Source organism: Cydia pomonella, chromosome 16 (assembly GCF_033807575.1).
Source record: "Cydia pomonella isolate Wapato2018A chromosome 16, ilCydPomo1, whole genome shotgun sequence".
NCBI classification, from domain to species: Eukaryota; Metazoa; Arthropoda; class Insecta; order Lepidoptera; family Tortricidae; genus Cydia; species Cydia pomonella.
The window spans coordinates 11,101,548-11,115,261 of NC_084718.1; the positions used below are offsets into that span (position 1 = coordinate 11,101,548).

The 13,714-nt window shown below is 32.8% G+C and overlaps 1 protein-coding gene across 2 annotated transcripts in view; it reads left to right on the forward strand.

Annotated features, from left to right (window-relative positions):
• LOC133526720 (synaptotagmin-15-like) overlaps positions 1-11,519 on the forward strand; it is a 105,534-nt gene extending 94,015 nt beyond the window's left edge. For both annotated transcript variants that reach the window (XM_061863441.1, XM_061863442.1), the window contains exon 12: positions 8,717-11,519. In XM_061863441.1, the coding sequence (XP_061719425.1) occupies positions 8,717-8,844 (128 nt within the window). In that variant the 3' untranslated portion in view covers positions 8,845-11,519. The remainder of the gene's footprint in view (positions 1-8,716) is intronic.
• Positions 11,520-13,714: the final 2,195 nt, after the last annotated feature.

Below are 13,714 nucleotides of genomic sequence, written 5' to 3' on the forward strand. Positions count from 1 at the left end.
CGGAATATTGACTTAATTTAATAAGCTTCAAAGGGGAATAGATAAATTAAGCAATGTGGCAAATTTGATAGTACACCAAAAGCATTTTCTTAGCTTTTGTAACAAAGAAAAAACATATTCCTAAAAGCGAAATTAGACATTTCGTCTTGTTATTTAACGATCCACTTTGGTTTGAGCGGCCATTAAAACAAAAAGATTTTTCCTCAAGTTCTGTTTTTAAAAAGTCGAATCAGTTTTTATCGTGTTTTGCAATTATAATATGCTTGCATGGTTGGTGTAGATCAGCTTCTAAAGTTAACAAGCATATTTTTTGGTGAAATTAAGTATTATTATTTTTATTTTAACTTAATATATTTTAAATAGGTACTTGTGATATCAGATAGCGATTTCGATTCGTGGTAGGTTTAGATTAAAAAATCAAAAACGTTTACGATGTTGTCACCTTTACCGACTTTAATATGATGACTAGAATGCGCCGGTGCAACTTTATTATTTCATGTCAAAAGCTTATTAAATTGCCTGTACCGCTTCAAAAGAGAAATTAATACATTAAAACCACACATGGCACCACCCTTTCCACGGTTAAAATTGACGGGATGTTGACATAAATAACATAACCGACTACACTGGACCATCCAGGTACAGTCATTAAAATTGTTTGTCGATTAATATCAGGCCAATTTGGACACACTGACATCAGGTGACAATGGTATCTAAAATTCTAAATTATGTCATTTACACAACTTTGAGAACAAATCAAATTATTTTTATCAAATATTTTGATTTGTATTTTTAAGTAAATAGTCACACTCCTATATATAGATTATAAACTGAAATAATTTGATTTGTTCTAAAAGTTCTGTATAGATGGCAGCACCAATGTCTCTCGCTATATCGTAAACCTTTAAAGGATTCGTATAGGAGGTGAAAGTACGTACTGCTCGCTCTTAGAGTTGGTCAAACACGTTAAGTTCTAAGATGGCTTAGGGCCATCCCACACTAGCGTCTCCCGAGCGTCGGCGTCTAGTCATTCTATGGGTGCTGCTCGACGCAACGTTGGCGTAACTGCGCAGCGACGGCATTTTCCATAGCGCTGACTAGACGCCGACGCTCAATAGAAGATAGTGTGGGGTGGCCTATATAGTCGAGGAATTGGGACCGGTTCCGCCATGGCGGAGTGACCTAGGGGATCGTGGCGTTAGTCGGGTTAGCTAAAGACGCCGGTTCGTATCGGGTCTTCACCATTGGAGAGCTTCGTCACTATTTCTTTGATATATGACATCTATTTCAGTTTATAATTATATCATTTAGTTATCGTGCATTGTCCTCGTACTTGTCGGTACATGGATTGGCGCGAGCGAGACGCACTACAACTAAATCACATCATTTAGATATCACTCTGATGTCAGTGTACGTTCGAATTGGCCCGTACCAACCGGTATAGTCGGCTTGTTATTGCAAATATTCCTTCAATGGATCGCACGTGTATACGCTCAGTTGATTGATTACGAGCCGCCATGTTGTAGACGATAGATCAATTATAACCTACATAACATAAATAACGTTGAATTTTGACAGAGTTCACCTGCACAGGTATACACCACAGGTATACACCGTAACTGAGTATGGAATAAACACCTAATTGAACAAACCAATTATATAAATAATAAACAGAAAATACTAAGTACTTAAGTTCAAAAGTGAACTTACTATTTAGCAAATAACTTCTTAATAAACATGTGGGAATGTAACAAATAAAGTATCATAAAATAACTACATGATGTAAATGCTACTTGTGCGGCTGAAAACTAATATTTTTTTTTGAAAAAATCTATTGTAACTCTTAACTATGAATTATAACTACTTTAATGATTATAATTCTAGACATAACTTAAGTTTATGTGACAGTTGCTTAATAAGGGTTTTAAACGTGTGTACAAACCGAAGCTAAAAAAATAATTTTGTAACAGATTTGAGATAAATACTAAATTGTATTTCATTTTAGTAAGTAGTTTTATTTATTTACTAATGTTATTTTAGAATGTTGTTTTTATAACCTACTCCAGGTACATATTTCATATCCAGAATTAAAATTTATTTAAGTATATCAACAAGCAAAGAAACTGGCCAAATATTTGAAGTTAAACTCTCGAGCAGAAAGTTTTTGGTGACTTTGCCTAAACACAGGAAACATTAGAGCTGAGATGAAAAAATGTAATAAATTAAATGTAATTACCTTTGTTACTTTTCTATTCTAATTTCGTTTCTTTGTATTCTTAACTTGGTAACGTAAACAAAATAAAATTATGATTTTGTAAATTTTATTTTATTATTTCAAATACCTATGTAAGTATGATACGCCAAACTGGTTTTTTAAGCTTCTAGCTAGTTCATACGAAGCTATTGGCGGCTAGGTATTATAAATTAAATTAAAACAAATAATTTTATATGACACTAGAGGGTTAAGAGACAGCTAAGCAAGAATTTGATAAAAAAAACGTATTTACGTAAAACGTAACTAGGGTCCGCTTCGCAACTAATCAAGTGGCGTAGGCACTATAGTTTTTACGAAAGCGATTGCCATCTGATCTTCCATCCCAGAGGGTATACTAGGCCTTATTAGGATTAGTCCAGTTTCCTCATGATGTTTTCCTTCGCCGAAAAGCGACTGGTAAGTATCTAATGATATTTCGTACATACTTACTAAGTTCCGAAAAACTCATTGGTACGAGCCGGGATTTGAACCCGCGACCTCCGGATTGTAAGTCAATAATATTATAATCTTAAATTTGTTTGTTTCTTCTAAATATTTACACCTTCTGTTTCATTTATCGAATGAGTGATAGAAAATGCCAATTGGCAACAAGCGTATTACATTATTTTATTTGATTCCACCGAAGACAGAATATCCATCTTTTAAATATGGGCCATAGAGTTGGCCGACTTTATTCGATTTATTCGACTTTATTATGTCACGTCTGAAAATATCGATACGGTTAAAGTCGTTAACCGTATCGATATTTTCAGACGTGATCGTATCAAATAATTATATATTGAACTCGGATACAAAATACAAAAATACTTCATAGTTTTTTAAGGAGATGCTTTAGTAGGTCGTACATTGCTTTGACCTAGTGATTAATTAAACAGGTTGATTAAACAGATTTACAACGAGATACGCATAAAGCAATGAGGAAACCTAACCTACTTAAATAAAATCTTCAGCGGATAATCTACAATCGATGAATCAGCCACCAGACAGCTAATCTCCTTTCAATCGGACCTTAGTAAAAATATTATTAATGGTAATTTTCAGCTCGCCCATTAATTAGACAAGAATTGAATAAGGGTTCCGTCCATTTGGCATAGCTTCGAACGCGCATTAGTAAGACATTTTTACCTTGTTGCCACAAATGGATTTTTATAAAAAAAATATATTTCATACAATATTGTATTGTGCATTAAATACCTAAAAATTGAGGTTGTCGCCCTCTTGTAAATAATAAAAAAAAAAAATTAAACAAAAAAAAAATTTTTTGTAGGCCTTTGTAAATAAGTTAGAACCTTGATTTTTTTTTTGAAAATGTATTGTTATTAGTGCCATGTATAATCCGAATTTCAAAGAAATCTAACCATTAGTTTAGCTTCGAAAAATTAAATAAGATTTTATGTATATATTTTTTTTAAATCCAAACCAAGGGGATTCCAGGCTTGAAATATTGTAAAATGATATCTTATAATAAGACCAATTAACGCTTCTAAGAAAGGTATACATTTCAGCCAGGGTCAGTCTCACTATAGGATTGCGGCTAGACCCTTTGCAGAAAGTTTAATATGTCCGAATGTTGGCGAGTCCGAATCTTAAATACATTATTATTATCTTAGCCGACTTTTGATACGAATAGTTTTATTTTGCGTTTGTTCAACTGTCCGAAACGTTATTGGTATAATCTGTTTAGCATAATATGTTTTAGCCGAAATTTACATTGCAGAAAACTTATTTTGATTCCTTCTATTTTGCATAACTTCTATGACCTAAAACGCATCTGTCATAAGATAGGTACATTTGGTAGAACTCGTTTTCGATGCCTACACACATATATAACTCTCTGTGTGTGGTTGTCTGGAAGAAGAGAGTCCGCCTGTTGTTACCTATATATTTATACCTTTACATTATTTAACTCTTACAAGTATATATAAACTTTTCTATGCCATAAGACTTTATGCTTGTAGTAGTTTATTACGAATAAAATTATGCGAAAATTTACAGATAACAGAGAACATACCGCGAACCACGTCCGACGTGTTACCTCCCTGTTTCACTTACGTTCGCGGTAGGGTCTACTCAGGTCTGAATTCGGACATTAATTTTATTCCAAAAGATACATCGATCAATAAAATTTATGCGTATAGTACGTATGCGCAACTATCTAGTACCAAGTGAATTTATGCTAACTTACAGATACTTAATAGAATTATTTTAAAAAAAGCTACGGGATCCATTGAATAATAATTCAGTGCCTAATCAAGCGAGTGCGTTAAACGTCTAATCAGACGCGTTAGCGTACGTAATACCAATCAGCAACAGGGGTCGTCAAGCGGAGTGATTAAAATGAACAAGCACACGGAGACTGATTCCGATTTAACAATGTGTTACAGTTTTAAACTGGTTTTGAAACGATCTTGAACATCGCTCACGCTGATTGGTGCATGCGAAATGAAGTTAAAGTCGTGCGTGCGTGAGATGCGCGCCCATCACCAACACGATCGTCAATGTCGTATCAAAACCATAACAAATAATTAAAGTAGCATCGATCTCACGTTTTTAATATTTACCTATTGAAATTTCACTCAGATCAGTTTGAATGCCTCGAACACTTAGCGATTTTGATGCTGACTATACAAGTTCAAGGGTACTAAAATCAGAAAAATAATAACTTAGCTTTGCGCTTTATCATTAGTATTTTACCGTACCTATTACCTAGTAAAATAATTTTACCTTTAAAAAAATCTGAATTTGCATCTTAGTAGTAGTAGGGATTGAATGTTTTTTTTTGTCGACTATTTCATTGTCCTTGCGCCAAGATAAAGGTGTTTACACATAATGTCGATACGTTTATCACATGTCATATCATGAAGAATCTTTATAGTTGTTAGACTTGTCAGAAATCCTAGCACATCCCTCAAGAGTAAGTACTTCTATACGATAACTTGTTAACTTGTTGCACAATCCACATCCAAATAGCAAGTCAAATAGCAACTTGAAATCCAATTTAATCCAAAGCTTTGCAACAGAAAATTGTACGAAGTCTGAAACAGCTCGAGAATGTTACTTAACAAGAAGACTAGAATCTATTATGCGCAGAGCAGTTTACCTTTTCTTGATAATATTATTTTTTTACAAAGTTTTTAGCATTTGCTTTAGTCTGCTCTGGAATTTCTAATTCGTTATCCGGTATTAAGTAGAACAAAAAACTTAAATAATTGTTTTTGCTTAAAAACAAAATGCTTTAGTCGTTTGTTTAATGCTCGAAGTGAATATTTTTATAGTTTAGATTTAATCTTATTCAAAGAATCGTAAGGTTTACAACTTACACGTAGTAATTACTACGTTATTTAAGGTATTTATTGACAAATAGCTTAAGCCCGCGACTTTGTCTGTAGGTATAAAATGATGATTTTCGTGTTCAAAACTACCCTATGGGATGCAAACCATCTCTTGACTTAATTTCATCTAAATTGGTTCAGTCGTGTAATAGTGAAGTGGTAACAGACACCCAGACAGAGTCACTTTAGCATTCATTATAATATAATAAGAGAATACAGAATGAATTTTAATTAGAACCAGGTATCTAAACCTCGACTAATTTATTTAAATCTAAAATTATTCCGACCGTCAACCGACTTGTTAAGGTAAAAAAGTACTGTCAGAATAATAATTAGGCTTTGTGAATTAGAAACAACTAGGCTACGGTTTCAAGTTTGAAGATTGATCATGTCAAGTTTTGCAGCAACTGGAATTTTAGTACTTACAAGTTACGCAACCAAATACATACATACTTCATTGTTGACCGGAAATCTTGTTGGTTGTTGGGATTGAAATAATATACATAAATAGAAATAGGTAGCTATCTACCTTCAAACTTCAACATTTATTAAGCAAACAGGCCACAAGGGCACTCTTATACGTCAACATGGAATTTAGTTAATTTAGAAATATACATACAAGCAAAAACACACATCAACAATTATAAAATACAACTAACTGCAAAAAATATTAATCAAATCTAAAGTATTATACTTAATGTTTACTAAGAGATGTATAAAGTCTCTTAATCTGGAATTACAAAAAAAAAAACAGATACAACAAAAACTAATATTATTTACAGGTGTAATAATCTCTAAGTGTGAGAACTAAAATAATAGTTTATCAAATTATCCCTAGAGATGTATCGAGTCTCCAAGAGTCAAAATCCTGTATAATTAAAACGTTCATTAAGAGAAAAGAAATATACGAGACACGAATGAGGTATCTGACTGTAATTATACTTAAAAAGAAAGTTTCTCGATATAATAGTCTGTGTCAGCCACCTAATGAAACGTTATACAAATATACAACCCACCTAAGTAACTATACTTATAAGTGACAAATGATATGATTTAAAAGATTTCGTTTCTTGGCACAGAGTATAATTATTATACCTAGAGATTTTCCTAGCAACATCATGTTGTTAGTGCTTGACAAAATAAAAACATCGACAATCCTGTTATCGATAAGTAACCCTTAAACCTTAATTATTTTCCATATTCCCTCTTATTTATTAACTGATAGTTTTGTAATTCGTGTTCATTTATTTCCAAACATGCCACATAAGTTTAAGACAGTATTATGACAGTCATAAGATATCGATAATACAATATATCGATAAACTAAATATCGGAAGGAAGTCTCTTGCGTTGCCTTGTTCCTGCTAGAAAAATGTCTAGGTCTAATAATTATGTAATATTGGTCTAATTTAGGGATGTAGCGATAAATAATTTCGCCGATATGATACCAATACCGATTTTTGAAGTAAATAATCGGCAATACCGACATCGATGGCTTAGTTGTTAAATAGTTAATGCATCAAATAAATAAAGAATAATGTACTTAATCTGCATAAAACATACATACGTTTAATAGACACTCGATTTTGTGAAGTGTGAAAAACTGTAAAATAAAAATACTTAAAGAAAAATGACAAATTAAAATAAAATAAAACATTTATTTAATTATTAAGGTAGTCGTAATGTGTCACGAGAAAGAAATAGAAGGGACCAATCCACTTGTCCTTTCATTATAGCCCGTCTAGACTCAAGAACACCTAGGTGTTCTTTACACCTAACACCTAACATGACATACCTAAGTATGTATTAAATTATAGGTACCTGTGGATCCTTAACCGTAACTTATAATTAGTTTGCTATCTACGGAATTAATTAGTCCATGTATGGCTAGCAGCAAATTCATCATATTCTCTCGCAAACATACTCTTTTTTCAGTTTAAGTATATTATTATGATAAATTATATTCCGCAATTATTAAAGAAACTATTTTAACGTTTTGAATGCCAATAACACCTAAAGGCGTCGTAACTAGTCGTGCCCACGTGGCCAACTATGGCGTGGTGTTATGGCGGACGCTGTCAAAGTAACCTTCACATTTTCGAGTAAGATTTACATTAGCTCCCTTGCGCCCGGGATTTTGACGTTTGAATGATGTTTGTGTTTATGACATAAAGCGTTCAAAGGGTTAACCCTCAACACAAATGTGATCGCGGCCGGAAAAACGTCCCACATTATCGCTTCCATAAGGACGAGATTTGCTTGTATTTTTATATGAATAGCCCGACAAAGCGTCCTTACGGCAAGCGACATGGTAGGAGGTTTTGCCAGCCGCGGTCATAAAAAGAGTAAAAATAGAAATAAAGCTGCAGAGAGTTACAAGTTTTTGAATCGGTACGTTGCCGCAGGTACGACATCGTCGTCGATGATCTGTTTGGTATTTTTGTTGGCAGAGCTTGTATATTTTAATTCGTGATTATATCATTGTAATAAATTTATTTGAGCATTATGAGTATATTGCTAACTAAAATATTTTCTTTGACTAACACATTATTCTCTGTTTACATATTTACCTACTTAATTCTTCACTTTAGGTTATTTTTTCTTTTCTTTTGTCTTTATTTACAATACTTTGCGCTGCTCGTGTTTATTAAATTGCTCGTAAATGAAACGTCAACTTTCAGTCCCAAACTAAAGCTTAATCACGATACCGTTTACCTTTTAAAACCTGGACACGAAATCAAACTTACATTTTGACATCAAAATGATATCGAAATGATGTCGTTTTGCAATCACCCGTGCGTGTCGCTCGCGCCAATATATGTACATACGTACAAGTACGAACGAAACACACATCATTTAGATAATTATTTTTATTTCAATATTTACGTTCAAATCGGTCTCCCATTATTACATAGCCGAGTATTGCCAATAAGTAGGGCTAAGATGATCGGCTCTTTATCATTTGTCACCATGCCTGTCACGTTCTAACAAGTATGTAAGCGCGAAAGTGACGGGCATAGTGACAAGCGATAAATATGGAACCATGCTACCACTGCAGGTAAGGTATATTATATCCAATCAGGTATGTATAAATTCGCCGTTGTTCCAGACCGTCTGCTCGGCAAGTTCATGCTCGGCTCGTACATGTTCGCCCGCGGCCGGGCGCTGCAGCACTGGAACTCGGCCCTCGCTGCGCCCATGGAACAGGTCAAGCAGTGGCACCCGCTCACCAATTAAACGACTCGGCCAAAATAAACGCGTATCCAGATTTTTTAAATATGATATACCTTAACCACGGATCTATATGTAAAGCGGATTGAACTGTACGATCAAAAAGTATGACCGAAACAGAAGTTAAAATAGAGCATTGCATCTAGTTTTGATTACGATATTCACGACATTTGATAGCAATATATCAAATGGTAAGTAATAAGACACGGCACTCTGTTTTGATGCTCTATTTCGGACCGTTTTCGCTAGTAACTATCCAACGAGTAAGGTCAACTACTTTGCTCGGTTGCAAGGCTCAATTATGATTAGCCAAATAAAATAATAGTACCTACTGTCCGGGCTAGATATATGTAGATCCGTGATATGGGTATATAGCCGGTCAAACAAGTTTGTTAGTGGAATAAAATCAGTTTTTGCCAAAAGTTTCATTTTTGGTTCGAGATTTTATCGCTGAGTGCACTTTCTTTCCACAGGCAACTAACACTTATCGAGACAATCCTAACAACCCCAAACACAATTAGTTTGCCTTGTTTAGAGTTCCCATGGCCACCTCCTGTCTCCATCATCAGATCGGCTCCATGTCATCATAATTCACATTGTCATCTGATTTACATATGTGTGCAAAATTTTAGCTCAATCAGAAATCGGGCACTGGGTCAAAATTAGCTTCCAAGATGTGACCCACACACACTAACTAACAAGACAAGATAAATAAAAGCTTATAAAAAGGCTCGAATTTAAAATCTTCTATAAGACGATAACCCTTCGCGCCTACATTTTTTAAATTTGCCGTTTTTTCTACTGACGGAAATGGCTTAGACTATATTAATATAATTTGACACACCTCGTGCACCAATAAATAAGTGCGGGCAAAAGGCATTGATATATCAAAATATTTTTGAAATTTGAATACGCCACAAGGAAAATACGATATCAATATTGCTAACACTGACTTACTGTTTTGATTTTATGAGGTCATTGCTTGAATCTGTTGCTAATGTTGAATGATTGAGAATTAAAGGGTTTTTCACCACCCCAACTGGTAAAGGCCCTCTGGATTGTTCAAAAACGAATGAGAAAGTTGCATTTTATCCACATGTGGGGCAAAGTAATCAGATGAAAATTTTGAGTTGTTTCTTTATGTTAGCTGGTAGAATTGACTTTTAAATGATGATTTTGAATGATACAATTTTTATTACGTTCATTTGGATTTGATTTGGTTCGATTTTTTTGGTATTTCACAGTATTTTTCTCGCGTTGGTGTGGTGAAAAGGGTTTTTTTACATACCTACTTAACAATAGTTTTAACGTTAGTTTTAATTTTGTAATATTATATTTTAATTTAGATTATAAAATTAGGAATGAAAAGTTGGATGCGCCCACAGAAAATAATAAGAAAATTAACAACGGATACGACGTTCGATATTAAAACAATAATAAGATTTGCAAAAATCTTTTTTCAATTACCTACCTATAGATATCGCTGTCTAACAATCACAGAAACAATTATTTTACAAATCGAACACCCAGATTTATGTTAGACATCATTATCTAATTCTGTAGCCTGTGAATATGGCGGTTGAAATTTGAATATTGAGCACGGGGCGCATCTGCAACTAAAATAGGTTATTGGAAAATATTCCTGTGCGATGTGGCACTTTGATACGTGAAAATGCTTTTAGTTTACTCCAATCCTGTTTTATTTTCAGTTTCATAGTTGATTCGTATTACAGGTGGTTTATTAAATAATAGAGATGCAATGTACATTGTTTTCTTATATTACAGAAAATGCTTGTTTTATGTATTTATGTAGGTATAAATGTCACTTTGTTGCACATAAATTTTAAGTATTATTTTGTTTTGAGTTGTAATTCGGACCCATCTAACTCGCGTGTTACGCAGACGCTAAGATAGTTAGATAGATATAGAAGATAGCTAAGAAGTTTTTTATGAGTAATTGTGGATTTAATAAAAGTTCCACTAAAAGTAACACATTGTCCATAATTATGAAACGCAATCAAATACTTATACTGTAGCACTTTCTCAATATATTTAACTTTTTTAAACTTTTCAGCCTTTAAAAAAAATTCACACACCCCTTTCGTTTAGTGAGCGGTATGATATTATTTTTTATTTCACAAGCATCACGGTGAACATTTAGAAATTATAATAGTTTTTTATCACTTTGTGTAAATAAATATGTGTCATAATTTAAGCTAAATTTCTCATATTTTTATAATCCTATTGAACTAAACTTAAAAATTGGATGCTAACAAATTATACCCCTTAGGTTAATAAACAATACCAATAGTAATAAACACCAGTATATACTCGTACGTCTTATCACTTCTACAATTTGTCAAAGTATTTTTTGTTTGTAGCTTTATAAATATGCAAGTAACTGTACTTAAACTACGCCAAATACATATTTTATTAAATAAAATAATACTAATTTATTGTCTACATAATGTGATAAACAAATTTACTCCGATGGGTCATACATTTGTTATGTTTTTTGTTATATTATACAATAATAATAGAGGAGTGCCGTATTGATATAACCAACTTCATATAACATGGCGGGATTCCACTTGAAATTGCACAAAGAGGACCATATTTTATTAGCAATTGTTTTACAAGATAATACCACCATACGCTGACTTTAAAGAGCAGACTCTTCAAAGTCAGCGTATGGTGGTATTGTTTACAGTGAAGTAATGTCGGATTAAGCGATATTAATACTTAATTTAATGCTACTTGGGTATATAAATATTTGCGTTAAACGTTAAAAACTTGAAAAAAAAAGTATTCTACACAGTTTAAACAATTACTGAAATTGGTTTATTTTTTTTGTATAACGGAAAAGTTTAAAAAGTTAAGTATTTATTTAATGACTTCTAAATGTAAGAATAGGATTTAATCCCTACAAGTCCAACAACAACTAGTTTTAACATATTTCTATTAGACTGATATGACTGTCAAATAATAACACAAAAGGATCAAGACTGGAAAGTTACATGTAAGACACGAAGCCGCTAAAAAGTTTGTCAAGACCATTTCAAGTAGAATCCCGCCATGGCATATCAAGTGGGGTATACTACCTTAACATAAATATAACTAAGTGAGTTATTTTTGGTCGTAATTTTCATAAGATTGTGCATATAAATCCAATTGACAACATTTCATAATTTGCAAAGTGGGCTAAATCAAAAACCATTTCAGTAAAAATGCTTCCTGTTGGTAAGATATTTACTTTGTCCATTAATTTCTTAGAAAATCGTGAAAAAGTATGAACTTGAAATGTGGCGTCATTACTACGGCTGTATAAGGTAAAATATTTTATGTATAAGATTTGAATTGTGTCCGGTTGCCCTAGACTATGATAAATTTCAAATGTGATTGTCAGTTGTCACGTTTCTGTGTTTCACTTTTCCACACGTGGAAATTCTTTTCGTTTTTCAGCGATTTTTTAGAATTTGCTACTTTAAGATATGATTTTTTTTTAATCAAAAGTTGGTTTATAGCTGAGATAAAATAAACCTTGAATTTTTTTTTCTTTATATAAATACATAAGCTTAAGCTTTTTTTTTGAGCTTACCGTGGGACTTAGTCAATTTGTGTAATAATGTCCTATAATATTATTTATTTATTTATTTATAATATAAAATTGCTCACTTGAAAACATTTAATGTTATCAGTTTTCATTATGTGTTTGAAGTGCAAGTATGATGGAATCCGACTAATAATTATTTAACAAAATATATGTTAATTGTGTAGGTATTTACGAATAATTGTCCTTGAAGCATGTTCTGATTGTAATAATAGGTTAAGAATTTGATCTGGAGCTGTTATGGATGTGATGTGTCATTTCTTCAAGACGTCACCAGAAACGTCACTCTTGACACTGATAGAAAATATCCATAACAAAGCCAGATCAAATGCTTAACCCGTTATTACAATCAGAATACGCCTCCTTGAATTGTAATTATATTCCATAGTAAGTTAATTGTATGTTAGATAACGCTCAGATTATATTTGATTAGATATAGTATTTAATAAATGTTTTAATGTATGTTCAAAATATATAGTAGGGCCCATCGATAGTAATAGAGAACTATATGTTAACTATCGTGAAATATACACATATGATAATATTATATATTACGGAGTATCTTTATAATTTCAAGCAAAATATCAAATGAATAAATGATGTTACGCCAAATTGGCGAAAATATGTTGTTTTATTTATCAATCGATTGTATATCGTTACCCTAAGTTAACTAGCTTTATTCGGGTACAGACACTGGTTTCAAAATGTTATCGTTGTAGCGCTCTTAAGTGATTAACAGCCGTTTTTGTTTGAAAAATCGTCACTTTTGACTGACATCTAATCCGTATCGTATCTTTAGCAATAGTTTGAAATATCTTAAAGTTCGAATCAAGCCGTTAATGTACAGTAGCGGCAAAAATTATACTGCTATTTTTTGCTGGCATTCATACGCAAATTCGTGAAATTAGCTTTTATGGAAACAACGATTGTATCACCATCACGACCATATATACGTATGTACTTACGGCCCACTGCTCGGGGCATCATGGGACACAGGTTATTTAGCCTTTGGTTTGAAAATTAAGTCGCATCATTAGTTTACAATTTCGTACCCATCGGCCTACCACGAAAACTTAGAAAAACTAATTATATCAAAAATTAACACTAGTTTGATCGAATTGTCGTTTTCGTACGCCCCTAGCTAAAGCCGTTTTTCAGTAATCATTAAAATATAAACTTTATTTCTACACAACGCACTAACTCACATCACATGTGTATGAGCTATTTTAAAGATTAGTAATTTCCTCAATGTGGCCGAGCATTGTT